Raw genomic sequence first — 22,789 nt, 5'->3', positions numbered from 1 at the left:
GAACTAATAGTACTCCATTATGTGGAATTAGCTGCGTGACCCGGCCGAGCCTGACTCTCGGAAACATTTTTGTCCGCCCTTACGCATCCCACAAGCCCGCGGGCCGGGATGGGCTTGTTATTGCCTGTGTGCTCCGAACCGGACCGCCAAAATTACTCCGGCACCGCGGGCCAGGCCGGGCCCGGGCCGCCAAAATAAGCTGTGGGGAAGACTCATCGCCATCGCCGGCCCCGCGCGGGAAGTTCATTCGAATTGAACGCTTTCACCGCCATGTCCGGAATAAACCTTTCCCCCCTCTGCTCTCCCGAACCGTCTTCACATCGCTGCCATCGCCGGCCCCGCGCGGGAAGTTCAATTCGAATGAACTTCCCGCGCAGAGCCGGCGATGGCGATGAGTCTTCCCCACAGCTTATTTTGACGGCCCGGCCTGGCCCGCGGTGCCAGCGTATTTTGTCGGCCCGGTTCGCAGCACACAGCCAATAACAAGCCCATCCCGGCCCGCGGGCTTGCGGGATGCGTAATAGAGCATGAGCGACAACATTCGTTTTCCCGAACGGTGGTGTATCTACAGAGGAAGTTCCTGAAGATCGATAACCACGCGAGCACATTTCCTATTGGTCTATGCATTTGTCATTAAAGAGAGACTGTTGTTGGACGATGGACGATAGTCAACACCTACACATAAATACAAAATTTGTCTGTAAGTGGCCAATGAAGAGAAATACTCGAGCTTGTCTGAATGCAGCTTTCGGTCTGCTGTGTTGGTTGCACTAGAGTCACTAAATAAGCTACGCTTCAGAGTATCGACACTGAGTTCCGAGAGCGAGCATGCGCCATCTTGTTTCCGCGGGCACGCGCACTGCGCACTTTAGCTCACGATGCCATCTATCGTGCGCGGGTGAAATGTTCCTTTCGTTTGCAAGCAGGAGTTGACGGCCTCGAGCTCACCTTGACATTCTCGGGGCGCTCTGGATGACAATACATGGATTAACACACAACAATCACACAGGCTTCTCTATCCCACAGGAAGCATTATGTCAGCCGTCTTTGGTCCCCAAATGGGAGGGTACCGGTGTTGCGGAAACAAGATGGCGCTCCTGCTCTCCCTTGGACCTCAGTGTCGATACTCTGAAGCGAAGCTTATTTAGTGACTCTAGGTTGCTCTGCTGGTATACTGTACAACATACTCTTTTCCATCGTGTTCTTTTTTCTTGCGTTTGTGTGAAATGAACGGTGCTATATGTTTTGTTGAGGCGTCAGCCTACACATGCGTTTCCCTGCTAGGATTACGGTATGCAAAAATAGGGGGTGATTTTATGAGAGGCTTCAGGTTACGAACATCCTCAGTGTATAGGTGTCCACTGTGCCGAAAGGTTAGTTCTCCCAATGTTTTTGGATTGTCGCTTGTTTTGCAAGAGGAGAGATAGAAGTCGCGCAAATGAACTTGCGAAGGTATGAAACAAAGCCCAACACTCTGTTTACATCTTTTAGTGTGTTCAGTGTATCAGGGTATTTAACAACAGCAGCTGACTTCTCCAGATCTGGCAGTTTACCCTTATTAGATACAATGTAACCCAAAAGCTTCATGTGCATAGGTCTGAATGAACTGACACTTACTGTTCAGTACTTTGAAACTATAATTTTCCATTATGGGCATGTATTGATCAAGAACATTGAGGTGTTTGTCTGTGGTGTGAGTATAGATAACATGTCATCCAAATAGAGAATTAAAACGCCCTTCCACTTGAGGGAATTCGTTACTGCTTGGACCATTGGCCTGCCACTTGGACCATTTTCCTCTGAAGAAAAGTATTTCCCTTTGCCTACTCTGTCAACAGTATCATCAATTCGAGGCATACTATTCACTTTTTTGACGACTTTCACATTTAGCTTGCGGTAGTCTACAACAAGTATTTACTAACACGTTCACCGAAAACTGTTTGACGTCGTCTCGCACTTTGGTTTTGGGGACACTGGTGTACTTGTGGTGTTCATCGCTTAAGCAGCTGTTGTGTCGCTTGCTTGACGAGATGGCGTCTTCATCTTGTCCATGGGAGCCACCATGTCGGTGCCAGGAAGAAGTGGACAAGGGCAGTTCCTTAGTGTTGATGTCCGTTGTCGTGTCGCTGTTGATGAACATGCACTAGGTGCTGATGTCAAGCGTGATGTCGAGGATTTGTTGTTGCTCACTTGCACGTCGTTGAGAGTGTGGTCGATGTAATGAGCATTAGTGTCCTTAGAAGTGTCTTGATCCGTGGATGTGGCGGTGTTCTAGAAGATCCGTTGTCTTGTATGGGTTGGAATTTTTTACCTTGCGATGGAGACGTCTGAGAAGGTTCCAGGATGATGTCTTTCTTCAGAAACATGCTGTTGAAGAGTTTGTTCTGGTCGAAGCCTGGAGGTGACTCCGTGGGGTGACTGCATGCAAAATAGGCCAAACATCATTCCAATGTTGGCAGACTTGCGCCAGTAGCTACCAATTAGGAAGGTATATATTATGTTAGTAATGATAGCAACTTGAAGAGGAACTGTTGCATTTGCTAGTTTCCCTTCCACGGTGGCTTTGCCAAACGGCAGACACTCGCTATCGACGGCAACCATTGCTGCGTCACACCACGGTTAATACCCCAAAGCTCTGCTTCCTGTTCTCTTAAGACAGAGATGTCTGCACCCGTGTCAACTAGTGCATCAGTCGGTGTGTCGTTTACAATAATCTCAGTTACGGGTCTCACAGGGTGTCTAGATGGTCTTACTGAAGTAGCGTAACTGTATTTCTTGTCTTTGTTCTGGTGTATGGTGTGGTCCTCTGGGTCTTTTGATTGGTTGCTAAATTTTTCCGATGCTTTGGTGGAAATACGAGAATTTTCTCACCGTTTTACCCAGATGAATACTTAGGCTGTGATGTGGAAGAACAAACCTGTTGACGCTGTTGTTCCCTCCTCATGTCGTCCTTTGGCTTGGCTCCTTGTTGACGCCAGTTTGGATCACGGTGTTTCCGATAAGAAGGCTCTATCTGTCGTGCCAGCTGGATGAGAGTGAGAGAGTCACATCCAGTTGACATATAGTAGGACGTCAGACTGGTCCTCCTTGCCTCTCTCTGTAGACCCATGGTGATGTAGCGAATCTTGCACGTTCCCTCAGCTGGTTAGGGCACTTGCATAGTAATTTAATATTTGCATGAACGTAGTCTGACATAGATTCTTCACTTTTCTGGACTCTAGCTTCACAGTCGTGAGTCTAATCTGGGAGAGCTGGGTCATAATCGACCTGTTCTTCCAAACATTTGACCCAGTCTTTCCATATGAAACAAGTTAATCCGGATCCATCGTCCCAATCCTTGGCCGCACCACGAAGCTTACTCTTTACTATGGCTAAAGCGGTATAATCGTCCCAGCTGTACTGGATGCGTAACACTTCAATTGACGAAAGCCATGGGCGAGAATCATCGTTGAGCCAACCAGAAAGGAACTTCTGAGAAAGGTCAGGGATCGCTACTATTCCCTGTGTTTTAGACAGCAGGCGAGTTACCAAAGGCAAGATGGACGTTTATTAAGATTTCAGAATGGTAAAGAGTCAAATTAAAGAGTTCATAGATGTTGACTGTCGACTACGCCATGTGAGGCAAGACAGACCAAGGGAAAAGAGTTGAAGATGGAGATAAGCGTCTGCGGCAGACCCGATGCCCCTGGCTCTCCACCTAACTCAAGAGATTCAAGAATACGGCATTTGGAAAACACACAGACACTCTGGGTGATACATACAATGAATGAAATGATGAAACAACTATTACCTAACAATTTGGATGCTGAAGGGCCGAATGAGCCAATACCAGGATCCAACATCCATTAGTGACGACGTTAAAGTAAATGAAAAACGTACATCAGCGTGTGGCGCGCGCTTATGCTAGCGGAGTCGCTGCTAGTTTATGACAGTGGTGATAACGCTGATTGAGCAGTTTGGCGCTCACAGTTCTCACCTCACTCTGCTCTACCCTCTCTCTCTACTCTACCCCCTACTTTCTTTCTCTCAACTCTACCCCCTCCACGCCGTCGCGCAGTCTTGAGATGTTCCTCGTTCCTCGACGTCACATGTTTGTAAACAGAGGATCGTCTATTGGTTTCTGTTTACATATTTCTTGCGCGTAGCAACGTAGCAATGCGCTCTTTTGTTCAGCTGTCCGGCGACGGAGGATAAGTAACAGGTGGAAAGGACGCCTTCGGAAGGGTATGCTTCTCCTTCTCTAAACGCCCTTTAAGTCGTTTAAGTAAAACGTATTTTTTTACAGAATTAATGATCAGCAGGATATCAGCCGCTCACTACTCGGTTCTTGGTCGACGTCTCATGGATGCTGCCTGAAAAGGAAGCTTTCCTGTGGCGCCTGTCTTATATACAGGATTTTCCACGGGAGGACGTCACTGAATTCCTAAAAATAGGCTGCACATCAATAATTACAAAACGACTTGGAATACACCCACACAAGCATTTGCCATAGATATAGAGGTCATTTGCATTCCTGTCACGCATGAATTAAACTATTTTGCATAATTTAACTCAAGGAATTGTGAAGCAAATGCAGCACTCTCCTTCCTGAATAGTCGTCTCCTTGTTTATAAACAAATGACGTCACAGTAGTCAACAGCGCCGCCAATTTGGTAGACTTGAAGTACGCTCGAAGCTATAGGGGTCAGCAAGGCCGCGCACGAAAGTCACGGTCTTAAGGGGATTACGATGGTCCCTGAAAGGGACGCGACCTTCGGTCCTACTTTTCTTTCAATAGGAGACAGCGAACAAGTACCAATTCCTGGACCCAGGCCTCCCCTTCCGAATTGTTTCGGTTTCAGTCTGTCAACGGACGTCATGATGACGTTTCACGGGTAGAGGTCCATTCGGAAGCCTATGGCCATAACACACTATTCCAATAAAAATCATATTTTCTGTTTATAAGACCTTGACGAAAATTTGCCCGCCGAAAATCAGTCGCTTGGTGAAGCGCCCTCCGTCCTGTGCCCTCCGTCCTGTGCAAGAAGAGAGGAAACCACGCCACAGTGCACTGCAGCACTCAACAGAGTCAGCCGCCTACTCTACGTTGCCGACAAAACATTCCGACGCTGTCTGTCTTTATTCCTTTTTTCCTTCTTTTTTTTCTTTTCATACAGCACCAGAAGTAAGCTTGACACCTGCTACCCGCTTGGAAGGGTTACAGTAGCTCATCTACCACCTCGCGGCAGCAATCCCGATTGTGGCGAACGCTTTGTAACCTAGTCACTTGGACTAAGGTGCTCGCTCCCGTGGGTTTGCAAGATTGACGCAATTCAGCACAACATTTTGGGGTTGGGTTTTGGGGTTTGATTTTCTGCAACACTTCGTCTTGATCGTCGACATCAGTCACAAAGCCATTGTGAACTCTACGACGAACTCACGCACCTCTGGACTTCCCATCGAATATTCGCCAGCGTAGACCCATTGTCAAAATCTGTGCACCGTGGTCGCCATCCGCTGCTGTCGTTGATGAAGCCAATAAATTGGACCCAGCCGATGCGCCACGACCTGACTTACCATAACCAGACGACTGGTCGTCTTGTGTATTCCACACTCCACTATGGCTTTGTCTTGCAAGTAGCAAAATATAGTTTTAGGAATTGAATGGTATCCTCTCGTGGAACATCCTGTATGCGTATACAGGGTGTTTCACCTAAAGTGATAAAGAAATCTAACTGGCGAAGTACTGACCGGAGGGTTGTGGACTTTCGGCAATTCCCCCCTTGGATTCTTTTGCCGCCATTCTGGAAGGTTTTGGACATTTTTTAATTCGGGAAAATTTATGTTTTAATCGAACTTTGAAAATTGCAAAGCCAAGCTCACTTTCTTTCCAGAAATATGAAGCCCTCCACGGATAACAGCAGACCCAGCAAGGACTATGCACAGTATAGCAAGAGAAATAGTCGAAAAAATTCGTAAAAGTTCCGTCTTAGCCCCGCGGGCTTGATTGTCGCAGGAATTTCATAATGTAAAAGCGCTAAAAACAGGACGAACACAAGACACACACACAACATCGAGCGCTCACTTTCAACAACTTTACTGACGTGCAACATGGAAGGTGCTCATAATCACTGCAACAGGAACTCCCTTTCAGATATCTAAATACTTTCCGAGCTAACACACGTGCTGCCTGCTTTCTTGATCAGGCAAGCCTCCAAGATCTCTCGATCTCTCGGCTTTTACACCTTCTTCTTATCTCCGTTTTATCGAAAATGCCATCACAGCCGCACTCTCTTGTGTGTATATACAAGTTACCTTGTTTACGTAAAAGAACATAAAAATTGTAAAAATAGTAAACAAGGTAACGGTGTAACAAGGTAAAACGGAGATAAGAGGGAGGTATAAAAAGCAGAGAGATCGAAAGATATGGGAGGCTTGCCTGATCAAGAAAGCGGGCAACACGCGTGTTAGCTCGGAAAGTATTTCGATATCTGAAAGGGAAAGGGAGTTCCTGTTCCAATAATTATAAGCACCTTCCATGTGGCACGTCAGTAAAGTTGTTGAAACCCAAGCAGCACAATGTACTGAAAGTCGAGTGCAATAGGAGTGGACGGTATGTGTTTTATCAATGTTCTTTAGTTTCACCAGTCAGTTCAAGGCCTTTTACCTACCCGTCCACCCCTATTGCACTCGACTTTCAGTACATTGTGCTGCTTGGGAAGTGAGCGCTCGATGTTGTGTGTGTCTCGTGTTCGTCCTGTTTTTAGCGCTTTTACATTATTACAGGAAAGGCCGTGCGGAAGGTGCGGCTAAGGAGGAAGTGTACCCGCCTTCATCTATTTTGCTTTCTTTGTGATAAGACGGTCATCGCCAGCATCAAGGTCAAAGCGGGGGTAAGAAAAGTTCAACAACAGGCGGAAACACTTGCTCCTCTTTCCGCATATACACAGCGCGCTATATACAGGGTGGTCCACCAATAACCATGATAGAAATCCCTGGTAACCAACGTAGGCAACGGAGGGACATGCGACCGAGGGATCTTTTCTACCAGGAACATTTGCCACGTATTGGTACCATTTTTATTTCATTTCGACGAATGGGAATTTAACTCGGAAATTGAAATTTTCAAAGTCAACTTCACGTTTTTTTCGCGGAAATGGGTTCCTCGTGGTCATTTTACTCAGTATTGCACCTGATAAGATGTGTAACGCAACGACACTCGCTGAAATAAATTCGCGGAAAGCCCAGGAAAATGAGTCCTTGGTTCCGCCTCTTTTTTGCCTGTGGGTGTGTAAAACTTTAGTTAAGAGATGTCGGTCAAAAGCGAGATAGCAGAATGAGAGATTATCCTAGTTCAAAGCCATTCCACGTTTTAAAAAAGTATCCTGAAACATGCAGGTGCGTTAAAATATCCATCCCCAAATTTTCATATCCAAATGAGCCGAAACTGAGGAAGCGCACCTTACGAGCGCATCATCTTCTCCAACGGAGACCCATTTGCGCCGGAAAGCGGTTTATCTGGCCAGCAAATCGGCACCTACTCCAATCACCTTCGCTTCAAACCACGTGGCCCTCTGGCCCCTCTGTGATATCAAACGCTCCCTGCGTTCCCTGTTGCCGCGGTTTCGGCTCATTTGCATATCAAAATTCTGCATGGGATGGATATTTTAATGCACGTGTGCGTTTTGGGGATTTTTTAAGCGTCCAATGGCTTTCAACGAGGATAGCCTCTCATTCTGCTGTCTCTCTTTTGCACGAAACCTCCTAACTAAAGAGTTAGTTGATGAATTTTAGATACGTCATTGGTTATCTTGTATTTGTATACTCTATTGGAGAGGGCATCCGCATGGCCGGATAACTCAGCTGCAAAAACAACATTTATGCTGTTCTGATAGCTTTTTTATAAAGTATCTGCGAAGGATAAAAATGAACATCCTGTATAGGTGGTCCCTTTCTCGACTACTCAGGCACAGTGGTGTCACATACGGCCCCACCTTCAGCGGAAAATTGGAAGTGGAGCTGACTTGCTTTACAACGAAAAAAAGAGGCAGTATATCCTGCGAAACGCATGATTACTTTATCCGAATTGCACGCAGAAAAGTTACCATTGCTCTTTTCTTTCTTTCACGACCATCTTTGTACAACATGGCATGGTAGAATCAGGTCCCCCAAGGTCGCCATTTTCCCATGTATTTGTTCCTATCCCGATGCGTGCAATGCCGGAGGCCGCCCTTAGATACCCCATTGTTAGCAGACGTTGGCTTGCGTTTGATTGTAGCGCGCTAAAGATCCAGTTGAAGCACAATCCAAGCCAGGCCAAGTCACCGAAGGAGAAATGGACGACTGCGCCTGCGGCGCCTGGTATGACAGGTACGCTATGTGATGCACGCAGCCGTGCACTAGATCCTTCCGATCGCTCAACACGTTTAAAAACGGGACCAAAAAGTGAAACACGACACACAAAGTTGTTATACGCGTTTTATTTGGACATATAAAGACTAGATTCATTCGCAGAAACTACAAAAACATTTTGCCGCTAAACTTAGCGCGCTGAAGTGATCCGGAACGGCAACAGTGGGGTATCTAGTGGCGGCCTTCTTCGTTGCACGCTTTTCCGAGGTGAGTTTGGGGGACCTGGGTAGAATCCATTCGCAGGTTGTACAAACTTGTTGATTTCATTGGACCTCTAACGCTGAAACGCAGAACAAGGTCGTACCGAAAGGAATACAGCGTCCTGCTTATATGTGCCTTCACCAGAGCCGTACACATCGAACTGTGTAAGGACATACTAGTGAACAAGTTTCTACAGGCATTTCGTAGATTCCCAGCTCGTAGAGGAACTCGCCATACAGTTTATAGCGATAACGCAAAGGCATTCAAGAGAGGAGCTAAAGAACTTTGCGCGCTATGGAGTGTAATGAGAGGTCCCATCATTCAAGACTATGCAGCCATCAGAGCAATCAAATGGCGTGATTGTGATTGTGAGTTTAATGGCGCAGCGGCAATCAAATGGCGTTTTATAGCAGAGCGGATTCCGTGGTGGGGGTTGCTTCTATGAGCGGTTAACACGTTCGGTAAAATCCGCCATTCGGAAGACCCTATCAAGGACAACTGTAGACAAGATTTGTCAGGATAACCAGAAACCTCGTTTCCTTGCGTCGCGGGGGAATCTGAGACATGACTAGAAGACCTGGCACTTTTTCTTGCAGGTTGGCGAGTCACCTGGACAAAATCAATGTGCTCCTTGGGCAGCACGATTGGATGCATCCCGAAGGCTTCAAGACTTCGTTTACCGTAAAGCACATCGTGCATCATCCAGCCTTCGTGTCTGGTCCACAGTGGGACGCTGCCCTGCTCCAGCTATAGACGGAAAACCTCCGCAGACAACCCATCCGCCCTTGTTCCCTCGTCCCGTGTGTCTGCCACAGTCCTCAGATGGTCTCCCGGTGGGAAGTAAAACGCTGGTCGCTGGCTGGGGAAAGGTAGATCAAAGTAAGGCTGTGTGCAGTGGCTCACCTGAAGTCGTAAATAAGAATATGTCAGCATTGCAACATCGGTGAATTAGATTTGATCACCAAGTGCGCTGTCTAGTTGAGCACAATCACAGTCTCCAGTCACGTTCATGGAAGACAGCGAGCTTTTGAAGCCTAAAGGTGTGGAAAAAGAAAGGTGGAGTTCTCCCAACTGCTTCGCTTCATTGTGTTACAAATTTGTGCATCAGTTATTTTCACTCTTTCATTTCCTCAATTATTTTCTCCTTTCGTATCTCCATTAACCTTATATCAAGGAGCCGACAGATAGCCTGCTCTACATGTCCTGGAGGAGCCAGCTCCAACCGACAGTATTGCGTAGATGCAGGCCAGCTGCTAGTCAAACTGCATAGTGGAAAAGCCCAAGTCTGGGCACAAACACAAGACTCTTGATCTCCTACCATCACCATCATCATCATCATCACCAAGATCATTGAGTCCTGTGTTGCTTCTCTTTGCGCTCATACTCAGGCTTCTGCACTATGGAAACGAGCCCCAAGTTCGCGGAAACCCCTCCAGGCTGTTTTTTTTTTTTTTTAGATGGCCCCCTGAGCCCGACACCGAACGAAGCGTACCTCTATTCAGTAGACAAGAAGCAGTGCAGTGGCATCTACGCCAACAGCACCATGACTGGGCTATTGTGTGCTACGGGCCCCAGCAGAGATATCTGCGAGGTACACCGCGTGCAATGCTATTTTTGTGTTCTTACCTCTACCGTTGCTTCTCAGGGAGACGCCGGAGCGCCGCTCGTCTGGTTTTCCCAGGGTCGTTATTACATCATAGGTATCGCTGCAGCCGGTCATAGAAGTGGCTGCGGGAATGGACCAGGAGTGTACGTCGAGGTGGTGCATCTTCTTCGGTGGATACACCAAGTCACCAAGCTACCCACAGCATGATCAGTTCTTGCACCTTCCAGTATCCAGTGAGTATTTCAGTCCGCTCAGTACAGGCAACCAACATGACGGACGATTTTGGTTTGCAGCGGCGGTTCCGTGCCAAATGTGATACAACTGCAGCTGGCTCTCCACAGGCCTCCATGCACCTCGTACAAATGTTTGGCGATTTGGAGTTACACTTAAGAGTAGCACAAGACGGCACGCACTGTTGAAAAGCCACGCTTAACGTTGCCCTTTGCACCACTTTATTTTGCAACCCAACGGACGCGGGTTTTGTAACGCATATGTAACAGATATCCCGCATCGGTAAATAAAACCGAGCACTACCCTCGACGTAGCAACCGTGATTGGATGACAAAGGATGACGCATATCTTTTCCGTTCTATGACCTCGTCACGGCAGCACTGCCACGTTACCAAATGGCAAAACGAGAAACTTCAGAGCTTTTCCGAATAAAATAAAATAAAATAAGATGCGCCTCAGCAGTGCAGCCACTGCCTATACAAAAGAGACGGGGGTTTGGCCCCCTTTTCGAGGCCAATAATAAACAAACAAACGAAAATATACGAAGGCGTTGAAGACTGGGCTGCACCTGCTGATTTTCGATTGTCTCCTGCAACTACGTGAGTATGAAGTATAATTCAGTGTACAATGTATTGAATTCGTGACAGCGCTATACCAAAACTATGCTGGCTCATCTGATTGTGATCTGGACTGTGTCTTTTGAAACGCAACAGGCAGTCATAGCAGAAGTAAATGCGGAAAGTACAGAAATTGCGCTTGCGGCTCTCGTTCTCCTCGGAGTCGAACAAGGTGTTCATGACATCGAACCGCATCGACGAACACGTCGAAGTCTGTGTGTTAGCCGTATTTGAGGCGTCGTCCGCAACTTAGTTGTTACGACAATCTTCTGCGAGAAGTCGCGATGGAGGACATGGACAGCTACGGCCGATATATGCGTATGGACGTCGGGATCTTGGAGTACCTATTGAACCTGGTGCATCCACACATCGAAAAACAACACAAAAATTGTAGGACTGCTATTTCGACTGGGGCGCCACTTTCGGTCACCCTGAAGCACCTCGCGACTGGTGAGAAGCTGGAAACGACACCGTAGTGCTCTACATACAATACAATGATTTATCTACAGGTGAATCAATGCATCCACTTGGATATCAGTTTCGCATCGCTCATAATACCATTTCAGAGATAGTGCGGAGGAGGAGGAGGAGGAGTGTCGTTGGGAGGAACCCGAGAGGTCTGCCTGCCTGATTAGGCGGCATGTTTCTCGGGAAGGGAAGGGTGGTGGAGAGGAGGAGAGGAAAGGGTGAAGTGGAAGACCGAGCGGAATCCGCTCGGGGGGAGGATAGCTGCGTCCATGGGCCGACTTCAGGGGAACTGTGCCGGCATACGCCTATTACACATCTGAGGGAAACCCAGGAAAAACCCCAGACGGCACAGCCGGCCCGCGGATTCGAACCACGGACCTCCCAGTCTCCAAGCGCTAAAGTGCGTAACCGTGTATTCACACGAGCGTGTTTTCTGACGGCGCAGCGACTGAAGGAGCGAGAGGGTAAATGATAAGGCGCCGAGGCTACGCCCCTCTGGCTTGCCATTGCCGCCACTGTTGAAAGGGACTACAGCGCTGCGGTTCTATGCTGCTGATACTTTTCAGCTGGCCAACGCGGGCATTTCCAGTGTGTCGCAACCGAGAGTGTGCCGCCTACTGAAAAGGGTCAGCAGGACCGTCGCCACAAAGTTGTTCCCGCGCCACGTTACCTTTCCTGCACCCGAGGGCATGACTCTGGTTATGCAAAATCTCGATATAATTGTTAGTGTACCAGGTGTAACCGGGTGCATTTATTCTACTCATGTTAGGATAAAGAGCCTTGGAGGTCCTACAGCGGAAACGTTCTGGGACAGGGACGGTAACTTTTCTATTAACGCAATTCATTACATTATTATTATTTATTAATTACAAATTAATTTGTATTTGATCTGCGCCCTCCTTTTCTTTTGGTTTCTAAGCATGAACGAGTGGACGAAGTGAAAATTATTTGTATTAGTATGTAGGAGGCCTCGACATGCAAAGTTCCTCTATCGAACTGTAATATGTAAGTAACGTACACTTCCATTTGTGTCGTAATCACACTTTCTCATTGTCTGCGTCCCCATCATAGGCTATAACTGGCCCAGAACTGCAGTATTTTTTTTTTTTTTATGTTTCCGCGCAGTTGGTCTGCCTCTGTCCACGAGAGCAGGAGCTTCGACAGCAGCCATGCCAAGTTCTTGTTCGAAGAACCTTTGTTGCCTGGCATTCTCCTTGGCGACTGTTGTTATCCATGTCTTCCATATCTTCTGACACCATTACTACATCTGCGCTGGCAAGCTGAGAAGCGATACAACACCGCCCCCATTAAGACTCGCAACACGGTTGCGAGAATTTGGTGTGTGGAAGCGACGCTTTCCATGCCTAGACACACCTGTGACAATCATAACTGCGTGTGCAGCATTGCAGAATATTGCACAAGTAATGAACGATTCGTGCGAGCTAGCAGCAGATGCCCCACAAACGAAACAGCTTCTTGGGAATGCCGAGGCGCCACGACACCATGAGCAGCAGCACGAAGAGCCCTGATCTGTAGCAATTTTGCGAATCGAACTGCCTATGGCAGGTACCAAGTCGGATGACAAATCGAAGTAGTTCTGGCTTATTTCTGTGTATCTACGCGACTGTAACAGTGCGCAACGTGTTCCTGCACTTTTGTTATTTCATGTTATGATTCATTTAATATCTGAATGGATGGATTGTTGTACGATGACGTTAAATGAAGCAGCATATTTGTGAGTAGAACTAATAAGAATAGACCGTACAAATGTGACGAGATTCCCCTGAACCCAGGAATGTTGTACTACCCGCACCTTACAATAGTTCTGAGCAGCCACCAGGAATTTTCCCGGGACTTAAATTAGGGGGGGGTGGGGTTGTGCTTGGGAATTGCCTGGCAGCCATGTTTGCCATATCGGCTTTTAAACACAACTTTCCAAAGAGAGTGAAAGAGAGAGAGAGAAAAAGAAAGAGCGGATGCGAAACGGATGTGGTGCTTTGAATTCTGAATATAATTTGTATTTCTTCTGTAACTCCGTTTCCAGCTTTTTCTTCTGCAGTTCAGCCACGGGGACTTGTAAACGAAGGTACTCCATTTCAAATAGATGAGCTCCTTGAGCGCCCAAAGAAGCTGATCAATTTCTCAAGTCAAGGAGTGTCATCGAACAAGCCTTCAAGCTTCCCCACGAAACGTCGTCCACCGAAGCGGAGCTTGTAGCCATTCACGAAGCACTGAAGCTTGTATCCGCTCGTCCACCTGGAAGCTGGACAGTCCTCACAGACAGCAAGTTGGCGCTGGAGGCACTGTCTTCGCCTCGCTCGCAAGTGGTTACTGACGTCCGCTCACTGATCCTGGTTGTGCACAACCTCCTCGTCACCTCCGGCCACTCCGTGTGGTTTCAGTGGGTGCCAAGCCACATTGGCTTGCCGGGAAACACACGTGCCGACACAGCAGCGAAGCGCGCTCATGGCGCAGCTGAGTGCAACACTGTCATCCCGTTATCACCATCCGTCTGCCGCATACACATCCGCCGGCGCCTTTCCTTCGTCACCCACCCTTTCATGGAAAACACTGTCGCAGTCAACACCTTCCTCCACCGCATTGACCCGAAGATGGCCTTCAGTGTGTCGCTACGGCTGTCTCGAAAGGAAGAGTCAGCTCTGCATCGTCTTCGCCTGAATGTCGCCCGTACTCCATCGTTCCTGTTCAAAACCAAGCAGCGTCCCTCTTCGGCGTGCCCCTCCTGCTCCACCGACGCCGACACCCATCATTTGCTCATGACCTGCCCAAGATATGCCGCTCCTCGGACCGCACTCACGCGCCGCCTATCTGCCGTGGGGCACAGAGACCTGTCTTTGGCCACCCTACTGGGCCCCGTAGGGCAGAAGCAATGGGCTGTTACCAAAGCGCTCATATGCTTCCTGGGTGACACTGGGCTCCTGGACTGCCTCTGAGCGGTCGTGTACTCATGCCCCCCTGCTGCCGATGTGCCGCTTGCGTCTTTCTCCCTTTCTGTTTCTGTTTTTTTTTCCTTTTCTTTCTTTTCTTTTTACAAGGAATAGCAAGTCGGCTTCTGCCTGGCTGACCTTTCCTTTCTATCTGCCTCTTTTTTTTCGCAATAAACATATACCCCCCCCCCCTCAAGGAGTGTTCGTGAAACGTTATAAGGGCTGAAGAAAACGAAGTGAAGTGAGATATTTCACAAAGTTGTGAATATCTCACTTCTCTTCGTCTACAGTACACAGTCATGTACACAGTCACAGTCGTGCACAGTATGTACACGAAATGAACACAGTTCTGTGTTCATTTCGTGTACACGACTGTGGGAATACCGCAGGCTTGAAATCCATTTGGTTCCGTAGTCCCCCTTTAATGTCATAATGAGAATGTATCCGTTTGTGCCTTATTTGGCACAGGAGTGTCACCAGAACCAGAACAGAGTTGCGTCCACGATCGTGACCCTTGCGTTCTCTGCCTGTCTGGCAGACCAGCTGGGATCGCACATGGTGTCAGCATGCCGACCTCCGCATCTTGAGCAGCTTCCTTTGAAGTGGCATTCCTTTCATGAGTGGGACGCTCGTGTGCACCGAAAACAACGTCGGTGTATAGCCAATGCTTTCTTCTCGTCTTCCAGGGAAAGGTTTGAGTCATGGAGGTCGTGGATTCCGAGGGGAACTGTCGAAACGCTCACTTCTCTCTCTGCTTTCTACTCCCAATTTCAGACGACGATATTGAAGTGGTGATCTCGTCTCCGAAGCAGGGCTGGGTCCGTCCCGGACGGACTGCGTCGCTGCACTAGTATCGGTGGCAGCTCGTACCTTAAAGCGATGGTACTCGATGACGATGTCGGACGGTGTTGCTTCTAGAAGAATTTGACGCATCATCTCGGAGTCCAGTATCCATTCCAGTAACCACTCCCAATGACCGCAGCCCACAAATGTTCGTCTGCACGTCGTCATAGAGTTTGCGTAGTTCCCGAGATCGCGGGTTCGAACCCGGCTGAGGACGGCAGCAACTTGGTGGCAGGGTACAAGTTGCTTAGACACGCCGTCTTCCGCGAGAGACGTTAAATACGGGGTGCCGTGTGATGAGCTTTCATCGCACGTTAAAGAACCCTCAGGTGGGCAAAAGCAATCCACAGACCGACCGCCGTGGCGTCGCTCATGATCTCAGTTGTCTCGCGACGTAAACACCCAATGATTATTATTAGTTTGCGTAGCCCCACGGTGTCCATAGTCGTCTATACTACCGGCAAGTGCCCAAGCTTCTGAAGGTACTGTTTTTCAAGTTTTCCTTTCTCGCCAAAACGTTGCATGAGAAGGGCGATTGCCGTGTCATAATTCGCCTCACTTGTCTGCAGTCCCGATATGACAGCGGTAGCTGTCCCAACCAGCAAGGAGCGAAGATAGTGAGACTTGTCCGACTTACTAAGCTTCTGGTTATCGTGCACGTTTGCCTTGTACTGTTCCCAGAATGGCTGCCATTCTGTAAAGTCCCCATGAAACTTCAGTAGTTGGAGACGTTGCAACTTGACCCCAGTATTCTGAGCGGTTGCTTGTAATCCTGGCGAAGGTGCAGCAGGTGAGAAGGTGGAAGATGGCGTAGCTCGCAGTCGTTTAACGTTAACACGTAAGTTTGCTATGGTCTCCGTTATCTTCTCCTCGTACTGCAGAACTGAAGTGTACTCATTTTTGCAAAGCTTTCGACTGGAGTACGACCTTCAGCTTCGCGGTCCAGTGCTTGAAGTTCCTTGCTGTAGGTGCTAGCTTTTTCAAAAGAACGTGCAAAGTCCCTGCCGTCGAGTTCGTGTCTAGCGTTGCAGCAGTGACGTCGTTAACAGTCCTCGTCGCCTGCGTTCTTCTAGCTGCACGCTTGACCTTGAGCCTATCCAGCACGTTACTAGCGTTAGGCATGACGAAGGATTTTGCCAGGTCAGTCTTAGACAACTCCCTCCCCGGTTTCGGCACCAAAACAAATATGTAGAAAGCATACACTACCCCAGAAGACTTGGTTCAGAGCTGAGTTTACTACGATGGGAGACCATAAGCCTAATGCCAGGAGAACGTTTTCATGTGTGCACACCATCACGCTACAGTATCAAAAAATCCTATAGCACAGAGTAGGTATGGAGTGGTGAGCAGTGTCATTGGATCATGGAATCGCGTGGAATGACCCTGTCGTCTTCGCCATGTGCGTTGTCCCTTTCACGATGTTGCATACCTTATGCATTGATATGGTCTCACAACTCCGTGTTATTACTAATCCACCGTGCTAGTACTAATCGCGAATTGATGTTCCCGCGAAGGTTGTGACAAGCCCCGTTTGTGGGTGCTTAGCATGAAGTTACTATCCACGGAGAAATACAGCTAAGAATGATATGCTTTGTTGACGCGCGAAGATCCGACCGATGTTCGCTCTTCTTGCAGATGTCACGCATCTAATGGGTTAGTCAAGTAACTTTGGATCTCTGCTGTCTCGAATCATTTTCATCGCTCAACAAATTAGTAGAATAACAAGAGCCTGTGTTGCTTTCTGAATAGGCGAACCCGAACTACTCCACAGCTGCTTGGCGGCAGTCCGAGATATTTTGTTCACCACACAGCCCCCGGTAGCCGAAGGATAACGCCTGGAAAATCCCCTTCTTTCAACACAGATTGATGCAACCAATATAGTATGAATGCTTCGAAATATGGTTCGGCCACGGCAATCATTTCGCTAGATTTCCGCGGCGAGTGAATCGGAATAGAACAAATAGGTGTGAAATCATCGGAAGTATACAGTGTGCAGGCCATCACCAAGTGATTTGTGCTTGCAGTCGCTCCGAGCCCATTGCTAGTATTGTCTGTATGAACGACTGCTGGTTGATTACCAACGAAATTGGATAGCATATAGTGACAAGGCCATCGTGACAGAGGTGAAGGTCTAACGTGTTTGTCTTGTTTTTTAAATGAAAAGCTCTCTCGCGTGTATGGTAGTCGCACCAAGGAAGCGGTTAAGAGCAGGGCAACGATCTTCACTGGTAGACAGCATCCTGTTTTGCGCGAGGCACAACTGTAGCGACCATTTGCGAGTTTTAGTGTAGCGATTAACCGCTTGCGTACGCTACACGTTAGCAGTTTGTGGCACTCTGCGGTTCCGTGGAGCACGCCGTTTTAGTGCGGAGAAGAACAAAGGAAGGCAGCCCAGAGAACCTGCCTAGTCCAGTACCCTTGCTGTAGCGTTATACTTAGCGTTGCAAGCTTCGTTGTAGCGTATAGTCATAGTACGTTCGTGTGTGTCGTGGAATTCCTACTTCCTAAGCATTTAAATCTAGGAAGCTAGAGTCCATACTTAAACATGTCTTATCACATAATAAATCTTCAGTTGTAAGTTAACAGTTGTGTGTGCTCCTTTGGTCCTCGCCTTTTAGCTGCTTGTTTTGTGAGACTATGTGCCAACTACCCAGCACTTCCAATGCTGCGTAAGAGGGCGCATCTATACCCCGGATTGCACGATTAGCAAAGGAGTAGCATGCCGTCTCGGCTAACCTCTCCCCAAACCCATAACCATTTTTCGTGCCGCGTTACTCGGTGACATGTAAACGTTGACGTTAGCTTTGCCTTGAGTTTGAGGAAAATACAGGACGAGTACAACACGCACTCACGACTCACGATTACACCAGCTAGCCTACCTACTCCTGTTATGTGCACATGGTGTGTTTCTCTAGTAGTGTTCGACTCAAGAAGGAATCGAGTCCGCCCGCTCTCAAAATATTACTGCACCGCAGATATAGGATGGCTGGACACAGAGAGGTCACGCTCGCTCCTCAGCGAGGTAATAGAAGCCATCGTACTCACTATGCTTCCGTATTGCCTGTTAAAGGCTGGCCACATGACACTCGCTGCGTGGTGAGGCTGCAGTATTTCTCCTGGGGCGCTATTGCGTTTCCCTATTCTTCAGCGGCGTATTTAGGTGACTACCTAGATTTCTTTTCCTTCTTAGGTTGAACACGACTATAACAAAGTGCTTCCCTTTCACAGAACCACCAGTGACTCTCTCGATCGGACTTGCGCCAATTGAGGACGGTAAGCGTGCACCGGCAGCACTTTTCTAGTTGGCATATCGTCACTCCTACACTCATTGCAAAACAGAACAGCGTGCTAGTTACTGCAACATCATGAAGCTTGCCTGTGTTTACGACATTTTAACTATTGTGCGTTATTTCATTGATTATACAGGGTGTTTTCTTTATTCGTTACATAATTTTTATTTAAAAACTAACAGAGCAAAATAGATGCCGTTTTAGCACGCGGGCTAAACGGCCAGGCTAACATCATATAGAACAGCGCATGCAACCACTGGACCACCAATCACCTTATTAATTGGGCGTTTTCCGGGAAACAAAGTAATGTTTCATAGTGAATTCCCCATCAGTGTGGCAATATCATTTCAAGGAACTCAATATTCTGGCCATTGAACAAGTTTACTCACTGCGACTGGGCATTTTCGCATATAACACTTTTCACTCGGGCACCATGTCGTTGACGTTCCTGAATACTGAATATAATCTTCGTAATCCAAATTTCGTAGTTCCTCCGCTTAGTCGTACCAGGTACGGAATGCAATCCACCGAATACTTAATACCACATTTCCTCAACATGTGCAGCTACTTGTTGCATGCTTGCCCAACACTGCATAGGTTTAAGCAAACATTAACAGAGCTATTATTACGTAACCTTGCATAATAAAGTGACACCTTGTATATCATTTCCTTACAAATATAGTTTCCTTTTCCGTCTTGTTCGGACATTTGTGACACAATTATGTAATCAAGTGCACTGCCACCATGCCTCCTTGTAGGGCCACCCGCATAGTCAGGGACCTTTCCCTTTTGCGGCTGGTCCACATTCAACTCGAAATGGAAATTAAATGAAATAAAATGACGTGAAAAAAAAATGCGAAGAAGAATTGGAGTCAGTCGTTACCACGTGCTTTGGAGCGATGGAGTTGATTGGAGTAGGCGTTATATTGTTGGCTAGACCACTATCCAATCCAAACAAGGCGAATGTGCTGTTTCTTCTGCCCTCGAAAAGCGTGTAGTGCCGGCTTCGGCTCCTTTATATATCTCAAATATATAATCATTATATCTCAAAGTTTATATATCAAAGTTTATATCTCAAAGTACTTTCGCTTCACAAGGCGTTTAACGGAGACTGTGGATTTAAATAATGACCGGCTCCAATTCTGCTATCTCACTTTTGTCAGAAAACTCCTAATTAATAAGACAATTAATGAGTTTCAGATAATTAGCCGTCCAGTAGTTGCATACGCCGTCCTACAGGAGGTTCGCCTGGCCGTTTAACTCACCTGCTACAATGGCATCAATTTTGCTGTGTTAGTTTTTTAATAAAAATTCTGTCTGTAACAAATTAAAAAAAACATCCTGTATATTATTTTTTTATTATGCACTCTAGTAACACTGCAGGGCAGTTTGTCGGAAAGGTGTCGATTTGCGCAATTTTGCAGTTATGCAGTCGCTGGAGTCTGGTTGCATTCCTCATGACTGGTCTATCGCGAAGGGGGTTCCCTCGTTTAAATCTGGTGATAGACACTGCGCAAGTAGCTATCGCCCCATTTCTTTAACTAGCATTCCCTGTAAAATAATGGAACATATAATTCACTCTCACTTAGTCCAGCACCTTGAATTTAACTCGTTTTTTCACCATAGTCAACATGGATTTAGGAAAAATTTCTCTTGCGAAACTCAACTCGTCTCTTTCCCAGATGACCTTCATCAGGCCCTTGATCGTGGGTCCTGCACAAACTGCATATTATTCATTGATCTATCAAAGCGTTTGACAAAGTCGTGCACAGGCATTTACTTCTCAAATTAAAAACACTTAATGTTGACAAAAGTGTTATAGCCTGGATTCATTATTTCTTATCTGATCGCCTGCAGTAGGTCGTTACTAACCGTGTATTCACACGAGCGCCTTTTCTGACTGCGCAGCGACTGAATGAGGAGAAGGAGATATCAGCATCATCACGCAATTATCCAACCATTCGGTCCCGGGCGGAGCTTATCGCGCAGCAGAATCTATGAAGTGCGCACGTTTTTATTGTATTTTTGGCGAGATATCAAAGAGCCTTGTGCAACATCACTGCGCTCAGCAGCTCCGTCCGTCAGAAAGAACCACACGGATAGTTTGTTCACGGGGCACAGAATCTGACGACTGACGCGCAGAAGGAGGACGGAGCGAAAAAGAAAAGCCACCCTCTGTTGCCAATGTTCCAAGCTCTATTATTTTTGATCTAATACACCAGGTAGACATCCTTCTGTGTAAAACATCCTTCTGCGTCGAAATATGAAAATCGCCTCTTGTAATTCGGGAAACGCGTCTAACTTATTGTATTGCAAAAATATTAATACGATACTTACATTTTCCTATAACCGAAGAAGTTTGGACCTGTACTGCGCCGGACTAGCCACATGGGCCTCCATTACTAACAGAGAACCCATATGGGTCCTTCAGGTATACTAAATGAAATGTAATGAAATGGGGACTTCACCGCCTCACGGAATTCATCTCTCAGGGCCGCTGAGTTGTCAAGAGGATGGTTGTGGTCATCTATATATACAAAACATGAACCATACGATATGCCAACACTATCGAGGCGGAGCTGCGTTATTTGGAACAAAGAGATGCCTCTGGACAGACGTCTGGACACCAGGGCTGGTGCTAGGGGCGTGCGGTGCCTGAGGCAAAGGCACATCGCGGGGCCGGTTTCACACGATTAAGTGCATACTTGATATTTAAAAAAAAAGTGATACTTGGTTGAGGGGTTTCTGCGCGAGGCCTAAGGCGGTCGCCTTACTCGCCCCCCCCCCCCCCCCTATCGCCGGCCCTGCTTGACACACTCCTCCTAGTTTACTGTACGGAGAACGTGGTCGCCTTCGGTGATGACGCTGGCTTTGCAGTTGTGAGAAAGGCATGATGAACATTGCCATGCTACCGTCTTGATCGACTCGCATCTTGTGGTGCCTGTAGTTTTCCAGTTGTAGTCGCGAATTCCGCTTTTGCATCCTTAGGAGCAGCACACCACACATGGCGGCAGATGCGCCCGACACAGACCTAAGTCGTGACTCCTCGAACCTCTCAACAGATACTAATGGTAATCAACCGCACAAAAATTGTAGGTCAATGCTGTGAATGGGTCAACGTCCACAGACTTTGTCGCAGGACAACCGTGCGCTACCTCTTTTGTCAATCCGGATTAACCAAGAAGGGTATTCCGACGAAGGGCGTTTTGACATGGGATAAAACATGAAAGTCGTTCCGCTAAAGGTCGTTTCGAGGAGGGTGAGATAAGAAGGCAGTTTTGAGAACGGGTTGTTTCGAGATCCTCCCAGATTGAGGCATGCAAACCTGTGTAATTGTAAGTAGGGAGTTGCCTGTTCTACTTCTGGGCCCAGAAGAAGAACAGCCTATGTTCGAAATATCAGCGACTTCTGTCCTGAGGCAACTCCCTTCCAACATCTCTACCGGTTCGCTGGGTTTCTACCCATCTACTGTGTAATTGTAAGGGAGCTGGCGAACGCAGCCTATTTCGTTGCAGTGGCGTAGCCAGACCTCCAATGTAGTGTGTGTGGGGGGGGGGGGGGGCTCGATACGAAAACTCGGCCCCTCCCTACTAATCCTGTGTGCGCCAACACACATACTTGTGCACACTGCAAACTGCGGATGAAAAAAAAAAGTTGATTTGGACGTTCACAATACAATTACATGTATAGGCTGTCATGACCAATGAGGTGGTGTCACGAGATTGGAAGTATTTTGAAAAGCTCATACTTTGAAAACCATTCAAGAGTGGGGCTTAGATAGACGCCATGAACTGCAAGAACTTTCGCGTTCGCCACACTGATCCCCCCATATGTTCTCCTCGGATCTGCACGATTTGTGTGGGTCGATCCGTTGCAGGTAGGGGGGCTCGAGCCCCCACTAGCCCCTCTGTGGCTACGCCACTGTTTCGTTGTGACCGTGACAATTATAAATTCCTAACGAAACCCTCCGACAAACACAAAAGGGTTTGACATTTTTGTTCTGATTTCCTTTACCCATTTTTTTTTCTTATTGCTGCAGATTCTTGTTTTTGGAGGAAAGAACATCAAGTGAAGAATTATATTCGGGAAGGCAGGGCGATGTAATTCGCATGTTTTAGATGTCCACTCGTTTAGAACCAGCGGAGGTGGTGGTTGTTGGTGCTCCTCGAGCGGGATGGCAAGAGGTGCAGTGGG

The 22,789-nt window shown here is 47.5% G+C and overlaps 2 protein-coding genes across 3 annotated transcripts in view; both read left to right on the top strand.

The window, feature by feature from the left end:
- Positions 1–10,738, top strand: part of LOC135370298 (trypsin 5G1-like) — a 43,588-nt gene extending 32,850 nt beyond the window's left edge. For both annotated transcript variants that reach the window (XM_064604011.1, XM_064604010.1), the window contains 4 exons: positions 9,189–9,471; positions 10,050–10,183; positions 10,238–10,431; positions 10,492–10,738. In XM_064604011.1, the coding sequence (XP_064460081.1) occupies positions 9,189–9,345 (157 nt within the window). In that variant the 3' untranslated portion in view covers positions 9,346–9,471; positions 10,050–10,183; positions 10,238–10,431; positions 10,492–10,738. The remainder of the gene's footprint in view (positions 1–9,188; positions 9,472–10,049; positions 10,184–10,237; positions 10,432–10,491) is intronic.
- Positions 9,602–14,468, top strand: LOC135370505 (uncharacterized). Its single transcript, XM_064604270.1, has 4 exons — positions 9,602–9,632; positions 10,050–10,183; positions 10,293–10,431; positions 13,684–14,468. The coding sequence occupies exons 1-4, from the start codon at positions 9,602–9,604 to the stop codon at positions 14,466–14,468; spliced, it is 1,089 nt and encodes a 362-aa protein (XP_064460340.1).
- The last annotated feature ends 8,321 nt before the right edge of the window (positions 14,469–22,789 follow it).

Source organism: Ornithodoros turicata, chromosome 10, assembly GCF_037126465.1.
Source record: "Ornithodoros turicata isolate Travis chromosome 10, ASM3712646v1, whole genome shotgun sequence".
In the NCBI taxonomy this organism is placed as follows: Eukaryota; Metazoa; Arthropoda; class Arachnida; order Ixodida; family Argasidae; genus Ornithodoros; species Ornithodoros turicata.
The sequence above is the reverse complement of the archived record's forward strand: the minus strand, read 5'-3'. Positions and strand labels throughout refer to the sequence as shown.

Bases quoted from the DNA above. Each gene is read 5' to 3' on its own strand.
- LOC135370505 (XM_064604270.1), top strand. From the start codon at position 9,602: ATGGAAGACAGCGAGCTTTTGAAGCCTAAAG. The intron at 9,633-10,049 runs GTGTGGAAAAAG...TTTTTTTTTTAG, and splicing joins CGAGCTTTTGAAGCCTAAAG to ATGGCCCCCTGAGCCCGACA. The intron at 10,432-13,683 runs GTGAGTATTTCA...TCATCGAACAAG, and splicing joins CTTGCACCTTCCAGTATCCA to CCTTCAAGCTTCCCCACGAA.